This window comes from Metopolophium dirhodum, chromosome 6, assembly GCF_019925205.1.
Source record: "Metopolophium dirhodum isolate CAU chromosome 6, ASM1992520v1, whole genome shotgun sequence".
Taxonomy (NCBI): domain Eukaryota; kingdom Metazoa; phylum Arthropoda; class Insecta; order Hemiptera; family Aphididae; genus Metopolophium; species Metopolophium dirhodum.
The window spans coordinates 25,354,668-25,375,141 of NC_083565.1; the positions used below are offsets into that span (position 1 = coordinate 25,354,668).

At 27.6% G+C, this 20,474-nt stretch overlaps 2 protein-coding genes and 1 pseudogene across 2 annotated transcripts; all 3 read left to right on the forward strand.

Moving 5' to 3' along the window:
- The first annotated feature begins 364 nt into the window (after nucleotides 1–364).
- Nucleotides 365–4,918, forward strand: LOC132946157 (sentrin-specific protease 1-like). The gene is made up of 2 exons (XM_061016006.1): nucleotides 365–483; nucleotides 4,340–4,918. The coding sequence occupies exon 2, from the start codon at nucleotides 4,353–4,355 to the stop codon at nucleotides 4,905–4,907; it is 555 nt and encodes a 184-aa protein (XP_060871989.1). The 5' UTR covers nucleotides 365–483; nucleotides 4,340–4,352; the 3' UTR covers nucleotides 4,908–4,918.
- Nucleotides 4,919–10,061: 5,143 nt separating this feature from the next.
- Nucleotides 10,062–11,420, forward strand: LOC132947101 (inhibitor of growth protein 4-like). The gene is made up of 6 exons (XM_061017301.1): nucleotides 10,062–10,185; nucleotides 10,242–10,480; nucleotides 10,551–10,659; nucleotides 10,727–10,828; nucleotides 10,900–11,150; nucleotides 11,319–11,420. Exons 1-6 carry the CDS (start codon nucleotides 10,149–10,151, stop codon nucleotides 11,418–11,420), a joined length of 840 nt encoding a protein of 279 aa, XP_060873284.1. The 5' UTR covers nucleotides 10,062–10,148.
- Nucleotides 11,421–18,107: 6,687 nt separating this feature from the next.
- LOC132947566 (uncharacterized) lies at nucleotides 18,108–20,008 on the forward strand (annotated as a pseudogene).
- Nucleotides 20,009–20,474: the final 466 nt, after the last annotated feature.

Here is a 20,474-nt window from a genome sequence, read left to right on the forward strand (position 1 = left end):
CCCGCTGCTAACACCACCGGAATTATCGAGTGTCGACGACGCCCAACAACCAGTTCATACAGCCGAGAAATATTAACGTAAACCACATGCATTCAAGGAGCTGGCGGTAAAGTATCCGGAGTTCAATAAATACGTGTCAGTAAGTACACCTTGGTAGTTGGTTTTTCAAAATTCTAATAATTAACAATATTACGTTATTAAAAACTAATGTGTTTTTTATCTCCGGTATTTGGTGTTTTCTGACGATTTGTTTCACCACAGGGTTTGAACGGCAAAATCGTTTTCGACTTCAAAAATCAGGACGACCTCAGATTGTTGACCACTTTACTATTGAAGAAAGACCTCAACCTAGACGTGGATTTGACAGCGGTAGACTGGTGCTCACCGTTCCGTTACGACTTAACTATTTGCTGTGTATTGAAGATCTGTTCAACTTGAACAACGACAATACGAAGAAGATCAAAGGGATCGATATAGGGATAGGTATAATGAATATTAAATTAAATTAATTGTCACATAATAATGTAGGTATAATAATTGTTAACACTTTGGTAAGCACATCTGCGCATGCAAGGTAGTAAATATTTAACTACGATTTTAACTGATAGGTATGATGTATAAATTATTGTTTGTTTTTTGGATTTAATTTTAAATTATTGTAAATTTAACGTGTTTCTCGATGTCTTGTCAATAATTTGCAGCATGGACATTGTAAGAATTTCGTAAATTAGGGTTTGATATCTATGAATAAATATTTGTTTGGGTTTATCAAAATAATCTGAAAAAAACTGTCATCTCAACAAAACACCAATTTTTTACAATATCGATTTTGTTTTATTTTCTTTGCAACTCGAAAATTAATAACCGTAAATACCACACCCATTTAAAATTTTCACCAAACCTTTTTTTATACATGACGACATTTTAAAAATATTTGGACGCATTCTTCTTTTTAAATCTATGATTTGAAAATAAAATACAAGATTCCTCATAAGTTTGTCTACCTTTATCAAAAACAAAATGTCTACAAGAAAGTCATGACTAATATGCACTAATATGCATATTACATTTTTATGAGCGTTTGAAGTTCAAAGTTTTAAAACATTGGATATTCACTCGATTTCTCATGTGGCAATTATTTTATTTTGTTGTAATTCAAAAACAAATAACCGTAGACACTTGAGATTTATATCATATGTTTATTTTATCATTTCTATAGGTACTTGATAAAATTTTGAAAATATTTTAACTTGTTTTTAGCTGCTTACGTACAATTTTAAATTTCAATTTTTTTTAGTTTTTTTTCTATAAAAATATTTGATTTTATACATAGGACATTTGGCTGATAGAAATAGTATATAATAAGTTTGAAAAAATATGGTGTAGTGATCCCACGTACAGAGTTAGATTTTGAAGTGATTGGATGACAGGTAACAAGATAGATTAATAACACGTGTTGACATTTATAAAAATTTGTTTATTTGACACTTAAGACTTGTAGTAAAATTGGTTGTGAATACAATAACGCTTGAGAAGGTGCAAGTACTGGTTCTCGCCAAGCATGTATCATTGTATCACGTCTGATTCTAGTCTACTCATATTTCTCCTATATAGGTAAAGTTTACCATTTCCTAATGATAAGTTTGTTATACAATTTATGTAGCCTATGTGCTTATGGGGTCCAAAAAATGTGTGGCCATTTATATATACATACATTAATATTACTCATCAGAGTATATATTTATATAAATTATTATATATCCAAATTATGTTTGGCCCCTTTTTACCAATACACAGTAATGAATGACAATCCTGCCATTTGATCTTTTGTGAGGTCGTTATACGATTTTACTACCTTTTTTTTTTTTTTTTTTTATTATGGCATCACTACATGGAGGCCGGACTGTTTTCACATTACTTAGCCCCCATGCAGCATCGTTTATTATCAAATCAAACAAATCAAATTTACACAAAAATGGTTTCGGCTCGCAAGGACTGGGTACACCTTCCTTAGCTATCGCTAGTATGTATGCGTGTACCCAGACCAAGATGCCTTAAAGTACCCAGACCAAGATGCCTTGTACCCAGACCAAGATGCCTTAGTACCCAGACCAAGATGCCTTAACGATTTTACTACCTGGATGTGCTTAATATAACAAAATTCTAATCATTGAATTTCGCAAGTCCTAACTTAGACAATCTATTTAGTGTATTATAGCTAAGCCTTTTCCTGTCCATAATCATACTTGTGCATCCAGTACATAACAATGGGCTCTTGAACAATAAATTATTTTAATTCAAGTTTATTTATAAGGTAGGTACCTAATTGAATATAATAAATAATGTAATAGCTATTACAGAATTAAAAAAATTAAAATTAATAATATACCTAAAAATGGTTAACTCTGGACTTACAGTGTAAATTCAGACAAAAAATTTACATTTATATTTTGGATCTTTCTGACAATTGATAAATTGAGAACATTATTACAACATTTTTTTATGTAGCTATTTCAAATGAAAAAATTACATCGGTTGATATTAACTAGGTCTAGGAAATAGCATTGATAAGTATAAAACATTTATGTTTTGTCGAAACGCATTTTATTTAATTATTATCATATATTAATTATAATATGTTTATTTCTCTTATTAAAATATTTTTAACAATGTTTAACAATACTCTATTTTCGACAATAGTTTTAAAAAAAAATAAATAACAATTTCTTTTGCCTATAAATAGCTCAAGAAGTGTCAAAATATTTTGAAAATTTTATTATGTATGGAAAATTGACATGCAAAGATTTCGTTAAAATTTAAAGTATCTACAATTATAAGTTGTTGTGTTATACCAACAAAAACTGGTTTTGCCTAAAAATCAGTTTTCTTTACTTAAACTTTGCCTGATTAAATCTTTTTGAGTTAATATAATTTAAATTAGCTAGAGCATTGAACACATAGCATTACATCACCAACAGATAATTTGCTACTCTAGGAAGACCTAAATCGTCTTAGCATCTGGTGCACTAAAAATAATTTATCCTTATACATAAACAATTGTAAAATTATAACCTTTTCTAAAAATCGCAATCCAACTTTATATAATTATTATTTAAATAACATTAAATTAGATCGAGTTTATCTATACAAGGACCTGGGAATTTATTTTGACCCATCTCTTTCATTTAATGATCACTATATTTATATCCAAAATAAAGCCTCTTCAATGTTAGGTTTCATAAATCGTAGCTGTAACGACTTTGTAGATCCTTTAACGTTAAAATCACTCTACTGTTCCTACGTTAGATCACTACTAGATTATGGATCTACAGTATGGTCCCCCCAATCAATCGGTGCTATAAAAAGCATGGAATCAATTCAAAACCGTTTCCTACGTATCATTCAATTCTGATGTTGTATCAAACGTGCACCTCACTCATCGTATCCAACCACTATTGTCGTATTTAAAGTTAGAAACACTTGTCAATAGAAGGAAAAGACTCAATCTATGTTTTATTTTTAAATTAACGAATGGGAATATGAACTGTCCAGAACTACTTTCTTCATTGACTAGGCAACTGAATACTTTTTAAGTGCAACTTCAACGTTCAAACTATGGTTAAAATGTTCCTATAAATAGATTAATGCAACTAGTTAATTATTTTAATGTTAATGTTTTCCAGCGTCTCCTTAAATAAGTTTAATTTTTACCTACATAATATTTTGGCTGTTAAAATGTTACAATCTATGTCAATATCTCATTAAGTTAAGTTCCTATGTTATGCAACTTTATTCTGTATTCTTAACCATTTTTGTTTTTAGTGAATTATTTTCAATCATAATTGTCTCTCCACATATATTACTCAAACCTGTCATTTACCTATTTCATACTATCCGTATTGTCATATTATAATTTTTAAGATTAGTAAGATGTGATAACAAGTATTATTATTATTATATTGTAATCCAAGACGTATGTATATAATATAAATGTAACTGGGTTCCCCCGTTTAAAATATACAAAATAAATAAAATAAATAAATAGTATAAGAACATTATGTTACGTGAATCTATTAAAAAAAGTTACAACCCTTGTTGAAATTAACTGTATTTTAATGTCACTTGAAAATTATGTAATCTTGTTATAAGTTAGAAATGTAAGATGTAACAAAGTTACTTAACTTTAAAATGTGCAACTGACTAGTAATTACTAGGTAACTTTTGCAGGGGGTCTATTTTGTATGCCGTAAGAACGATCTAGAAACTATTAGTTTTAACAAGTATAAAACAAGTACAGTTAAATTGTGTATCTAATAATTATAACATTCTATGATTTCAGTTTGTCAACAAGTATGGCTTGTATCACCAAGTGGTATTTAAACGACAATGTGATCAATGATTATTTCAAATTGATCCAAGAACGTGATCCGAGCATTTACTGCTTTGATACCTATTTTCATGAGAAGTATAAAAAAAATGGATATCTAGGTGTGAAGCGTTGGACGAAAAAAATCAATATTTTTTCAAAAAGAAAACTTTTTTTTCCAATCAATATTACAGCACGCAATTTTTCACACTGGATCCTTGTGGTCGTCGATATCAAGAAGAATAAAATCACACATTACGACAGTATCTTAAAAGGTGACCGAGCTGTATATCGGGATGATGTATTTAAATACTTAGAGCAAGAGTACCAGGAAAAATTCGGTGAATCTCTACCTAAAAACAACTGGAAAAAAGTTAAAGGTGATAATCCCTGTCAAATCAACAAAGTAGACTGTGGCGTCTTTGTCTGTATGTATGCAGAATATATATCAAGAGATGTTGCATTCAATTTTTGTCACGAACATATGCTGTTTTTTAGGAAATTGATGGCATACGAACTTCTTACTAAACAACTTGTATGAGTGAATATAGATGTGGATGAATCGTATATTGATTAGGAAATAAATACGTATATTTTATAAAATTTGTTAAAAAGTAAGCTAATAAATTAAAATAGAATATAGACATATTATATTATACACATATGTATAACTTTTTAGTGTGAGCCACGTAGTGAAATATTTCATACTTTAAACACTAATTATTTGTGATCAAGCTGTGCCCGTAACAAAACGTTTTCAGGTAGTACAGCATTTAAATACAAGGAAGCATAATAAAAATATTAATTTAAAAGCCAAATATAAACAGTTGTTCATTAAAAATACATTAGAAAACCAAAATAAACAAGCAAATACGCATTGTTATATAATAATAATAATAATCAAAAAAATATAAAATTTACAAAAATATCAGTCATAACTTTACTCTTGTGCTCTGCACATCCCCATTGTAATTTAAAATTAATATTTTGTAGAAATTCATCAATCGTATCATCAAATACATTATTGGAATCTGCATGTTTCTTAAAACAAGATTCTAACTCCTTAATATATAAAAATATTGGGCGACTCGGGTGTATTAAATATCCTCTAGTTTTCATATTTACTAAATCTGTTTCTGGGTCTGCTAGTATTCCATATTTTGCTTCTAAATATTTTAAACATTTTAAAGTGGCACTAAAAACTACTTTTAAATTGTTTTACAATGCAACTGTGAATAGTGAAAGCATAATATAATTAATTTAGTAAGATAAAGCCTAATATATTTACCCAGTCAAAAAGTACACAATGCATTCAAAAACTGTTGATTCAGGTACATTACAATAATTATGTTCCTGAAAAGTATCATTAAAGTCCCAAATACCTTCTTCTACTATATTGTCCATTTTTGACATCAGTTTTTTTTAATTTTTTCCGTTCTTTCCAATGTGTTATTTTGTTAATTTATAATTTCCTTTAAATCAGCTATATTAATAATTGTTATGTTATCTAAATAAAATAAAATATTATGTTTTTAATTAATTGATAGAACTTTGTAGGATATAGTTGATATAGAAACATTCACAGTGCTGAGTGGATTGTGGATACCTTCAAGAATAGTACAATTCCCAGTTTGGGGAGGTTTTACTAAACTGTAAACTGATAACAATCCATATAATCGCGTAAATTATGTTAACAAATTTAGGACAAACTTTAAGCATGTTTTTTGTATCATAAGAAAATACCTTTTCATAAAAACCCTATTGTATGTATTGTTTATTTGGATGAATCTACATAACATACACACAATTAATAATCATAAGTCATAACATAAATAAATATGAAGGATAAGGTATATAATTATTTAATTAGTATTATGTATTTACAGACTACAATACCATGATTATCATATGTGAAAAAAACAAAATTTTATTTAGTACGAAACACTTACTCTTAATTTTTGCTTTGCAAATAATCGGTTTCTTACAGTTTTTAGTAAGTGAGGGGCATCAGAATATACAAATACTTTTCGATTAGGGTCATAAGGTTTTTCAAAAAAGTTTTTAAATTTATCTGCTTTTCCACATACACCCAAAGCATTCCACAATGAACGATTTGTAGCTGCCCCATCGCTCGTTATTCCCATAACTTGAATTTCTGCATTTTCAAGAGTTAAAATAGCTTTAAGAATAATTTTTGTTAGCTCCATTCCCAAAAAAAATATTTTTACCAACCAAGTTGCAAACTAAAATACAAGCTAATTTTTAATAACCTTTCACAGGTCTTTTTGATGCAAACATAGTAATTGGTTGATGTACATGGTCAGCTAAACCTTGAATCATTAGAACTAGAGCATGATTAATTGCTTTTCTCATGTCTTCGGCTTGAACTCACCTCCATAATATTCAAGACCGTTGTATGTTAAATTTCTAGTATTTACATTTAAACTTTCTCTAACAAAGATTTCATCAAATACAAGGATAACTTTTTTTGATTCTCTGATCTTTCTCTGAATTTTTTTTTAAGAAGCTTAAAGAAATCTTTATCAAAATCTTCATCCAATTTTTACTGCTAATAAATGTTTGCAAATTATCAATATGGAAGGTAAAGGAAGTATATTTTGTTCTTTTAAATATTTGTATCCACTAGGAGATCTTCAACAACATAATTAAGATGACAGAATCAATACCTAGGTTATCTTTTATCTTAAAAATTAATAAAATATTTTTTACCATATTTGGAACAGTAAACATAGAGCAACATTCAATTCTCACTATATCTTCTGCTTTTTGTGTTTTTTTTGTCTGCACGATAAATTTCCTTGATCATTTCACTTTGGACTTCTGATATATTATGATCTTTTAATTGATTTTCTAGTTTTTCTTTACTCACATTTTTCATTTCTGTTTGTACCTACTCTTACTAGGTGAGCTTGTAATCGAGTTATTGTTTTGCTATTCCTTCTATGTTTTTTCTTTATAATAGCTATAGTTTTATTAAGTCTTTCCAAATTTTGTTTTTTTTCTATGGGAGAAGTATATCCTAGTTGTATAATTATTTTGAATATTATAACGTCTGTGTCTTATTGAGTACAATAAATGATTACACCATACACATATACTACTGAAACATAGAAAACAAAAGAGTTAATTTATTTTGATTTGACAATTATTCATAGAAATGCGGCTAATTAACCTGTCATTTGTTGGTAGTACTGTTAAACAATTTTTATATTTTCATTGACCATGTGTCTCTACACAATTTTTACTAAATGAATTTTTAATGTCAGGATATTCATATGAAGAAACAGCCCCTTTACAATATTTAATATTTTCAATTTTATTAATAAGTGATATAAAATCCTCGGTATTTTGAATTTAATTAATTGATGTAATTCTAATATCTAATAAGCTGATTATTTTCCAATTAATGTGCACGATTAAATCTGAATCTAGAAAAATTAAATATAATTAATTATATATTGCATATTATTTATCAAATATTTAATATAAAACAATGTGCAAGAAAACCGTAAATTATATTGTTATCTATATTTTATTTTTTACTATTTTTGTACAATTTGTTATTAACTATTATACTGAATAAGAAAAAGAAATAAGTACACTTTAGCATAGTATAATAAATATACACAACTCATTCTTCAGTACTCCAAAAGTGGTGTTTGGCACAGAATGTGGTGAGCTAATGCAACAAGACATTTTTTGGGCTAGTTGTATTCAAAAGAATAAATCACAATTTTTTGTATAGTATATTAGAACAAGATGTTATGTCAATGTATAAAATACTGTAGTAAATTACAGACGATAATAAAAAACGAATTCCTGAATCCCGATCGTAAACTATAGCTAAATTAATAAATATATATTAATATATTTATACACAATTACAGCATTGTGGTCTACCACCATGCTATCTATGATTGTAGTCAAAACCATATAAATTAATTCTTTTGAATTTATTGACCAATAGATTTAGCGCCACCATGGGGTCAGATTGACTGTAAGTACTTTCGTGGGCCGCTTCTTGTCTATACATTATCATACGTCGTCACGCAACCATACTAGGTTCCTTTAATCGGGCACATAACTGATAGATTCAAAATGGTATAATAATATATTTTACAATGTTATTTCTGTATAATATTTATTATTTTATATTAATCATAGCCGTGGAAAGATTCAAGCTTACTCCTGTATTAAGTTAATATTGCCACTGGATGTTATTAAATAAATTGAAATATAAATATATTTTTGAAAAAAAATCCTTTATTTTTATCGGGACCTTGCACCCGACTTTACCCGAACGGCCAAACCCCTAACACCCCTAAACGCCCTTAAAAAAACAAACACCCGAAACCCATATAAGCCGAATGATTTTGTTTTTAAAACACCCATATTTACCAAAACTCGAAAAACTCATCATCAGGGTTAACTTGAAACCCGAATAATTTTGTTTTTTCACAAACTCTTCATGAGATATTTAATGTTGTATGTATTTCTTGTGGTGAGTTCGATTCTGTAGTTAGTTGTTTAATAATAATAATTAATAAACAGGGACAATCTTATACTATCAATCACAGGTAAATTCAATAATTATTTTCTTGTAAATAAAATCCAATAAAATCTTATCAAACCTAATAATAAATCAAAATATAGCCAATAGCAATATAAAATATAGTCATATAGACATGGTCTCAACAAAACTGAACAACGTATTGACAGTCGTGGCAAAAATACCAAATACTAATAATTAATAATACCTAGTAATATTTGCCACCAACTTCCCAAGCAGTATTATTATATCTAAATTAGTAACAAATATTGTAATTCGTGGCTATACTTACCAGTTTTCCGGAAATCACGAAATCATAATTTATATTTTATTTTATTTCTCTTCGGCTCAACCATTGGCCTACCATTTTAAATGTTTTATTATATCCGACGAAGTGGTAAATTGTATATTTGTAATTTGTATCACACTACGAAGCACCTCTCTCGCAATTTTGTTGCTGTTATTATTAATAATAGAAGGGGGGTCATCAAAAGCTATGTTTTTCCAGACTACTCAACACCTGTATTAACCAATATTAACCCTAACAATAGTGGTTTTGAAAACCTGAATGTTTGTTTAAACTTTTTGTTTCGGTGTTCGAACAACCGAATACATCCAGCACCCGTAACCTGTATATAATAATATAATATTCAAAATTTAAATATTTTTAAATCCAGTGGCCTGTGATAATGTAATTTGTTGTTTAATCCAAGCCAAACTGATATGATATTTTTCATCCACGAAAGTGATATAAACCGTTTTTTTCTAGTGATATAAACCGTTTTTATTTACCGTCTGGTATGTAGAGAAGATATCTTCTTTACATCGTGGATCGTTGTATTGATATTTACAACTTCTAAGGTAGTACAACTGATGGCTCGTTTAAAATTTAAATAAATAACTGTTTGAAAAATGAAAATGAACACGCAGTGTTGCCAGTTATCAAGCATGCCGTATATTATATTCGAAATTTGTATAATATTATTTCTACATGTGACATACTGACATACCATACCAATATGTCAAAATCTCGTGACTTGCGATATCAACAGAAGAATTTTCATGAGGCAAATTTCGTATTCAAGAAGTTGATAAAACAGAAACACAAGTACAATACACAATAAATTCCATATTGCTGTAACTGTTGTATACAAGTGCCTATTGTTTATTTTTTGTTTCTAAAATTCTCGGCTGAACCATAAAATAACAATAATGACTTCAGCGCTATACCTGGAACATTATTTGGACAGTAAGTTCTCTTTCGGTTTACCATATCAATGAAATACTAACAGAGTGATATTTTAGGTTTGGAGAACCTTCCTGTTGAATTACAGCGAAACTTGACTCTGATGCAACTCCTCGACTCGAAAGTTCAAGAACTGATGCTCAACATTGACAAACTGGCCAACGATTATATGTCAAATGTCAAGAGATACTCTGTAGAAAAAAAAAATGAAACTATGACCATCATACAACGTCAGTTTGACAAAGCGAAAGAATATAGTGATGATAAATTTCAACTGGCTAAAGAAAATTATGAATTGGTATGTTGACTTTTAGTAAGTTGTTCCTAAAATCCTAGAATTATTCTACTCTGTTGTACGTAACTTTCAGGTGGATAAACATATTAGAAAATTAGATTCAGAGTTAGCCCGTTTTGAAGCCGAAATTCAAAGCAAAGCTATCAGCGCTAGGAAAAATATAGAGGAAGGTTCACAAAAACGTAAGTATTCTGCAATATATTGTATTATGAAAGTGTTACGCCATTTCTTTATGCTTGTTGGTTTCAGGAGGACATACAAAGACTAAAGACAAAGAAGTTAAAAAGGAAAGTGCATCAAGTGAAGAAGAAATCGTTACTAAAACATCTAAAAAAAAACAATTGAAAAAAGGTTTGGGACAACATAATTTTAGTATTTTTTTGTGTTGATTTTATTGTATTATAATGTCCAACATTTTTCAGTAAGAGCAAAATCGACCAGTGCAGCTCCTAGCAAAACATCTTTGGTCAGTGTTGTCACTAATCAGACAAACCCTACCAAAAGCGTAGCCAGTGTTACAATAGAGACTAGATCTCTTACTGGTGCATTGGTCGGTGCTGGAGTTGCTCACTCGGCTGAAGTATTAGACATGCCTGTTGATCCAAATGAACCGACATACTGTTTATGCAACCAAGTTTCATATGGTGAAATGATAGGTTGTGATAACCCAGACGTAAGCATTTCAATATTTATTTATTAATAATTTTCACTTATTTTATTATTATTTATATTATTGTAACCATTAAAAAATGAATAACGTTCAATTTTTATTGTGAATATTGTTTCATTGGTTTGTTTTTGTAAAGTTTAATTTTTTAATTGTGTGCTTTTATTATTTCAGTGTCCTATTGAATGGTTCCATTTTGCATGTGTCAAATTAATTACGAAGCCCAAAGGAAAATGGTTCTGCCCAAAATGTATTACAGTCAGGAAGAAAAAATAACATATTTTTAAAATCAAATAAGTTTTTTTATTTTTTAAATACTTAGTACATAATATATGTATTTCTGTATGTATGAATAGTGCACAAATACAGTGCATACATTTCTTAAGGTGATAAGAACAATCAATTTTAATTATTGTCATTAATAATTGCATACAAATTTGAGAATAAAATAAAATGTTCTATTTTAAATTTGGATTGTCAATTTATGTATAAATATATTTCTTATACAAAACTGAAAACAAAATTCATATTATTAAATTAATTATTACAACAGTTACAACTTATTAAGTTAGAAAATATATTTATGGAAATAAAGACAAGTTTCTCACACACCATTTAGATGGCATAACTGACCAGTCGTACTCGTAAGAAATCATATTATGTTTAAACTCCTTATCACACATTTTTTCAGTCTGAATATTAAATCATACTAAATAATCATTTCGGAATTCACGACTATACCATTCTGTGTCAAATCGCCGGTCATGTTTTCTTGTTACATTAATAAACTTAACTCAGCGCCAACAGAAACATCTTCACTAGCTAACATACTAAAAATAAAAATTAGCAACAAGAACAGAAATTGTTAAACAAAATTTCTAATAAGACAGTTATAGTTGGATAGATATAACTTAATGTTTTTATTAAACATAATTTAAATATTTTCTTCTTTTCTTAATATAATTTATACTTTATTGTACTAAATATGATCAACATAACTTAGGTAATCTTGATTCTTCACTAAATAGATGATAAGATCTTTGGATAAAACATAGCCACCTTCCAATTTTTACTGGCATTATAAGTTAAATTTGAGTAATTTTAGTATTATAAGTTCAAATTTGGACGAAATTACATATTAAATCCAAACGTATCAATTAGTAATTTAGTTATTTGTTCTATTAATCATAAGTTAAATATAAAATCTTATATAATTATTAGATAGAAAATACATTTATTAGGGTTTTACTAATGTTTATCATAAAGCTATTTTCAATGTCCAAAAATTAATGAACCAATTTCCATAACTCATGTATAACTAAATGTCTGAAGTCTGAACTAGATATAATATGTTGTTACTTTCAAATTCACATCTACACATCCTGGTCTCTACATACCAGACAGTAAATAAAAACGGTTTATATCACTTTCACGGATGAAAAATATCATATCAGTTTGGCTTAGAATAAACAACAAATTACATTATCACAGGCCACTGGAATTAAAAATATTTAAATTTTGAATATTATATTATTAGATACAAATACAATTTATCAACTGACTACTGAGTAGTAAGTATAAAATAAATGTATAGTATAATGACATCAATTTCCAATCATATTGTGTACTTCGTATTTTTATTAGGCAGTGGTATTTAGATTATGAGTCTTAACATAGTAACTAGTAAGCCACAAAGTAATAATATTAATAAATATAAATATATACATATATATATATATATATATATACTTATGTATTATTTATGTGTTTAGGTAGTTGCAGGTAAGCATAATATAAAATTGTTAAATGTTCATTCATTATTAGTCTTCTAGACTCTACAGTCTACAGGTCAACTTATCGAACTTAAAAAAATCAATCTTACATATAATGGATTTCAAAGCAAGGTTGGGCAAGTTAATGACTTTTTTAGCTCGCTAAGTTAAGTTATTCTAAAATAATAAAGTTAAGTTAAGTTAAAAATTACTCGAATTTTTTTCATTTTGTTAAGTTAAAAGTTAACTTTGAAAAAAAAGTAACTTAATTTTGTGTAAAGTTAAAAATATTTGCTAATTTGTAAAAATGAAAATTCCAGTTACATAATAATATTTATTAGATAGTCTTTCTGTACGCTCAAAAAAATTACTGGGGCAATTAACAATGATACATCAAATTAAAAACCCATTCAAACATCTGCATTATTAATCGGATGAAAATTAACTTAATTTAGATACTTCTGAAATAAAATTAAGTTGAAGTTGACACGTTCATCTTGGAAAAAACTTTAGTAAGTTAAAAGTTAATTTGAAAAAAAAGTAACGAGTTAACTAACTTAATTAAAATTAACTTAACGTTTTAACTAAATTTTAACTTTTAACTCGTTAATGCCCAGCCTTGATTATTTGAATAATTAACAATGGATAATAAACTGTATAACGTTATTGGTTAATTAATTTTCTTCACACACTACGTTTACTTATGTGTAATTTATATTTTTACACTAACCATGATCAACATCTCAAAAAAGTAATAATATTGTAGTATATAATAAATAATAATGTATATAATATTTAATATTTTATAAGATTTTTGCGTAACACAACCCTAAAATAAAACAGTATTTATATAAGTTTTTAAATTTTATAATATGTTAAACATAAAACAATGCATATTTAGCACAAAACAGTTTGCATACAACATTATAAAAGTAATGAACACAATTTTAAAAACTTTCAGAATATGTGGAAAACCACTGATATAGGCAGGCTATTATGTTTTAAGTGTTGAACTGTGTCATTATTATTATTATTATATTTAAATTTAAACTGTTTATTGTAAATCTATATATTAAATATTATAATTTTGTATATTTTACACTGTATGTCTGTACCATACTGTATATTTAAAATTAAATTGGAATTATATTCCGTTAGGTATATAAAGTTTATTATTATTAATTATTATTAATATTAATATATTTTTCGTTTTAGAAAAATTGACATACAAAGTTTTTTGAACAATTTTGTATTGGAATATTCAAACGTATCAATTAGTAATTTAGTTATTTGTTGTATTAATCATAGGTTAAATATAAAATCTTATATAGTTATATTTAATACAATTATTAGATAGAAAATACATTTATTAGGGTTTTACTAATGTTTATCATAAAGCTATTTTCAATGTCCAAAAATTAATGAACCAATTTCCATAACTCATATGTATAATTAAATGTCTGAAGTCTGAACTAGATATATGTTGTTACTATCAAATTCACATCTACACATCCTGGTCCTTGAAGATCTGCACTAGTGCACTCTTAAAATTGGCTACCTACTTCTTCAAAATTGGACTATGGTAGTATGGTATAGCCTCCGAAATAAAAAAAAAAACACAATATAAATATTAATATTAAGATTGAAAAACAATTTAAAAGAACCTACTTTAAAACCAAGAGAAGGGTCATTCATTTTTAATCCTTCAATTACAAAATAAAAATGTCTTTAAAGTGCCTTTCCTCTTTTTTCATATGGACTGAGGACCGTCAATGGTGGAGTTAACTCTAATATTTGCAAATGTGGACATGTTGATGAATATAATTAAATCAAGATAATCTAAGTTAAGTTAAAAATTATAGTTAAATTAATTTTATAATTTATTTAAAAGAGTAAACAATAACTTAAAAATTGATAACGATAAAAAGCAGGACTTAGCACCCGAATCATTTATTCGGGTTACGGGTGCTGGATGTATTCGGTTGTTCAAACACCGAAATAAAAAGTTTAAACAAACATTCAGGTTTTCAAAACCACTATTGTTAGGGTTAATATTGGTTAATACAGGTGTTGAGTAGTCTGGAAAAACATAGCTTTTGATGACCCCCCTCCTATTATTAATAATAACAGCAACAAAATTGCGAGAGAGGTGCTTCGTAGTGTGATACAAATTACAAATATACAATTTACCACTTCGTCGGATATAATAAAACATTTAAAATGGTAGGCCAATGGTTGAGCCGAAGAGAAATAAAATAAAATATAAATTATGATTTCGTGATTTCCGGAAAACTGGTAAGTATAGCCACGAATTACAATATTTGTTACTAATTTAGATATAATAATACTGCTTGGGAAGTTGGTGGCAAATATTACTAGGTATTATTAATTATTAGTATTTGGTATTTTTGCCACGACTGTCAATACGTTGTTCAGTTTTGTTGAGACCATGTCTATATGACTATATTTTATATTGCTATTGGCTATATTTTGATTTATTATTAGGTTTGATAAGATTTTATTGGATTTTATTTACAAGAAAATAATTATTGAATTTACCTGTGATTGATAGTATAAGATTGTCCCTGTTTATTAATTATTATTATTAAACAACTAACTACAGAATCGAACTCACCACAAGAAATACATACAACATTAAATATCTCATGAAGAGTTTGTGAAAAAACAAAATTATTCGGGTTTCAAGTTAACCCTGATGATGAGTTTTTCGAGTTTTGGTAAATATGGGTGTTTTAAAAACAAAATCATTCGGCTTATATGGGTTTCGGGTGTTTGTTTTTTTAAGGGCGTTTAGGGGTGTTAGGGGTTTGGCCGTTCGGGTAAAGTCGGGTGCAAGGTCCCGATAAAAATAAAGGATTTTTTTTCAAAAATATATTTATATTTCAATTTATTTAATAACATCCAGTGGCAATATTAACTTAATACAGGAGTAAGCTTGAATCTTTCCACGGCTATGATTAATATAAAATAATAAATATTATACAGAAATAACATTGTAAAATATATTATTATACCATTTTGAATCTATCAGTTATGTGCCCGATTAAAGGAACCTAGTATGGTTGCGTGACGACGTATGATAATGTATAGACAAGAAGCGGCCCACGAAAGTACTTACAGTCAATCTGACCCCATGGTGGCGCTAAATCTATTGGTCAATAAATTCAAAAGAATTAATTTATATGGTTTTGACTACAATCATAGATAGCATGGTGGTAGACCACAATGCTGTAATTGTGTATAAATATATAAATATATATTTATTAATTTAGCTATAGTTTACGATCGGGATTCAGGAATTCGTTTTTTATTATCGTCTGTAATTTACTACAGTATTTTATACATTGACATAACATCTTGTTCTAATATACTATACAAAAAATTGTGATTTATTCTTTTGAATACAACTAGCCCAAAAAATGTCTTGTTGCATTAGCTCACCACATTCTGTGCCAAACACCACTTTTGGAGTACTGAAGAATGAGTTGGAAAAATATAAATTGGAGGAGGCTTTAGGCACGAAATCAAAAAAAAGCCATTGCGTATGTGCTTCTCATTTTAATGAATGTGACATAATAAGCTATTGGAATTCTGGTTTGAATAATTATTCGGTAAGTAGGTACCTACTGAAAAAGATATAGAGAACATTAAAAACAATGAAAAAGCAAATGTGCAAATATACCTATTTATACCTGAAAAATAAATGAATGTTTGTCAAAAAAAAATGTTTACAGGTATGTTATAAATAGAAGCAGTTAAAGAAAGGTGCAATACCATTATTAACTTGTATTGACTTGTATCATTGTTTTCAACTTCAAATAACAACATGCAGAAGGTAGGTATATTTTAAAATTGATATTTACTGTTATATTATGATGTATTATACCCTATGGCCTATATAAATATATACTATATACTTTGACAAAATACGGAAAAATCACGAAAATGACCAAATTATTTTGAGTTGAGAATTCATAAAAATTTTTCTTTTTAAATCTAAGATTTGAAAATGTTATATAAGATTACTCATAAGTTTGTCTACCGTTATCAAAAAAAAAATGTCTACAAGAAACTTAAATTAAATTTTTATGAGCGTCTGAAATTTATATTTTTACAACATTTGATATTCTCGATTTCTCATGTAACAATTTTCTTATTTTATTGTAATTAAAAAACGAATGTGTAGATACTTGAAAATGTCACTGAATGTTTATATTAGCATTTTCTATACACCATAACATTTTGAAAATATTTTGACTTTTTTTAAGCCGTTTACGGAGATTATCAGTTTTCAATTTTTTTAGTTTTTTTTTTCTATAAATATCAATAAAATTTTATTTGTTGGGTAAAAAATCGTGAAAATTTAATATAGGGCTCCTGATATATCGTTCTAAATAGCAGTTGAAAAATATTAAAAATATATATGCACAATTTTTTTTTATAAGCATTTAAAGTTCAAATTTTGACAAAATTATCAAATTTAAAATGTAATTATTATTTTGTAGTTAAAAATTTATAAAATGTTCAACTTTTGTAGCTAAGGATTTAAATTTTAAAACAAGGTTCCACGTAAATAGGTTATATATAAATTACTTTATTCACAATAATATCATCAAATATACTTGGTAATATCATAGGCTGACTGACCGTTTTCGCTCAGAATCGTTTTTTTTTATACAATGATATTATATCATTGAATTCAAATTTAACACCATCCATTACAGTGACTCACTTGTAACATACTGTACAGCAGAGCGACATCCACTTACCCACCTTTTTAAATTCTTGTCTTGACAATAAATTATTATAATTTCTGCGGGTAGAAAATAGAAAACTAATAATGTCACGTCATTGTCGGCAACGTTACACCAATGATTATAAATACTAATGGTATAACGTACAAAATGTTATTATTATTATATTGATGTGTGGCGACGTCGTCTACTAAATAAGTACAATTCCATCCGCCACAACCAGTTCGTTGTTAAATGTAATATCTATTTTTATTTTATAATATCTATAATATTATATCTATGTAAAATTATAAATATAATTTGTTATTAATATTTATACGTGAGTGTCGAGTTCACGATGACATTCACAGTGTAGTCGTAGTGACGTGTGGTTTATTTAAAATTCGGTGTACCATAATACCTAATTTGTTTTCAAAATGCCCAAAAGACGGTGCGTTTTTACTCCACAGTTAAAATTAGAATTTCCTTTTTTACAAGATGCTGACGAAGTAGGAAAAATATTTTGTACCATATGTAAGTCAGTGTTGTCTATAGAACATGGTGGACGTTCAGACATAACACAACATGTTACAAAAGTAAAAAAACATTTACTGGCATTATCAGCTGCATCAAAACATGAAAAGGTAACTTCTTTTTTTTTTTTAATGATCCGAGTGGGTCCACTGACGAAAGTAAACGTACCGCAGGACAAGAAGGGATATTCGTATTTTATATCGTGGTACACAATCACTCATTTCGATCAATGGACTGCACATCATCTCTTTTAAAACAAATTTAAAATAAAAAATTTACTTGTGCGAGAACTAAGACTGAATCGATTGTTTTAAATGTGTTAGCTCCTTTCAGCAACAAATTTGTAGGGAAATAGAAAATATAAATTTTGCTACAATTATGATAGATACTTCTAACCATAAGAACCTAAAAATCATACCCATTTTAATACGTTATTTCAAACCAAATTTGGGAATACAAATCAAAGTTTTTGAAGTAACAAATTTAAAAGGAGAAACCGCAAATATTTTATCAACTTATATAATTGAAAGTTTGAAAAAGCATAAGTTGTCAGATAAAATTATTGCATTTTCTGGTGATAATTGGAATACTAACTTTCGAGGTGTTATAAGAAAAGGTTCAAATAATGTTTTTTCAATTTTAAATAACAATTTAAAAACGAATATTTTTGGGGTAGGTTGCGCTGCTCATATTTTGCATAACGCAATGCAATCAAGCGCTGATGTGTTACCTGTTAATGTAGAAATCATAGTTACCAACATTTTTCAATTTTTTCATATCTATACGGTTCGAGTTAACATTTGAATGAGTCTTGTGAATATGCAAATGATGAATATAAAAATATTCTTGGAAGTGTAAAAATTCGTTGGCTATCCTTATTACCTGCAATAACAAGAATTATTGATATTTACCCGGGCTTAAAATCATACTTCGAGAAACAAGAAAAGTGTCCTACAATATTAAAATCGTTTTTTAATGATCTTATGTCTATAGTATGGTTTCATTAATTGCAAAGCCAATTAAAGGTTGTCTGTGATACTGTAACAAAAATAGAAGGAGATAAAATATCATACTGTGAAGTTGCAGAGGAATTAGAAAATTTAGTTGGAAAAATAAAACATTGAAAAAATCTTAACTTTCTTACAACGAATATTTTATTGCTTTTAAATGGTTTAAAAAACAATAATATGTATAATGAAAACTCATTTAAAAAAGTACTGATATATTTTACAATACTTTTTTATCTTACGTAGAAAAATGGGGTTGCCACTTTGACCAGTTGAAAATATTTCGTTGCGTCCAACTAATAAACTACTTGGGAAAATGTTCAAAAATGTATTAAATGTCTTATAGAAAACAACCAAAATAATTCTAACTTAAAATTGGATGAAGATAATTTATTTGATGAATTCAGCTTCTAGAACAAATTTATGAATGGCAAAAAAAATCAGCTAAAGTTGAAGTTAAGTGGTGTGAAATATTTTAATACACTAAAGCTCATAACATTGATACAACTAACATATCAAAAATCGTAGAATATTCTTTGGCAATGCCGGGTACAAATGCTGCAGTAGAACGGATTTTTTCAACCATTAATGTGTTGTGAACAGATGAAAAAAATTGTGTTTTGGTTGAAACTATCAAATCAATTATAATTGTAAATACACATTTTAAAAACTTATCTTGTAATGAGTTTTATAATATTCTATTAAAAGAAACTAAGTTACTCGATGAAATCAGTTCAGCACAAAAGTACACAAAAACATCAAAAGAAAAAATTTACCTACCATCGCCATCAAAATAATTTTTTTGTTGGATTTTTGTGTACATATAGGTATTAATATTTTATTTGTATTTAAAAACTAATATACAGCATACATTTAATTTGTTTTTTTATATTAATATATTTAGTTAAGTAACTTAAGTGTACCGTATTTTTATTTTATTTTTATGGTCACCCTATAGTACAATATTTTTTCACCGTAAGAAGAAAATATTTATAAAACATTATTAGTCAAATATTGATTATTCAACCACTTTAATACATTCACAAAATATTATCATTTCCCAAATGCCGTGTGGGTAAAATATCAAAAAGCTCGAAACCTCTAATTTGTCACTTATAGACTCATTAAAAATGTTAAATCAAGTGGACAATTGTGAAAAATGAAATATTCATACTATAGTGCAAATAGAACAATGATTAAAACAAAATTTAAACACGTTTATGATAAAAATAACCTCGTTTTGTGAACTAATTCAACCGAGAT

Coding starts and splice junctions, on each gene's coding strand:
- LOC132946157 (XM_061016006.1), top strand. CDS start 4,353: ATGGCTTGTATCACCAAGTGGTATTTAAACGACAATGTGATCAATGAT.
- LOC132947101 (XM_061017301.1), top strand. CDS start 10,149: ATGACTTCAGCGCTATACCTGGAACATTATTTGGACA. Junction 10,186..10,241: donor CCTGGAACATTATTTGGACA/GTAAGTTCTCTT, acceptor GTGATATTTTAG/GTTTGGAGAACCTTCCTGTT. Junction 11,151..11,318: donor TAGGTTGTGATAACCCAGAC/GTAAGCATTTCA, acceptor TTATTATTTCAG/TGTCCTATTGAATGGTTCCA.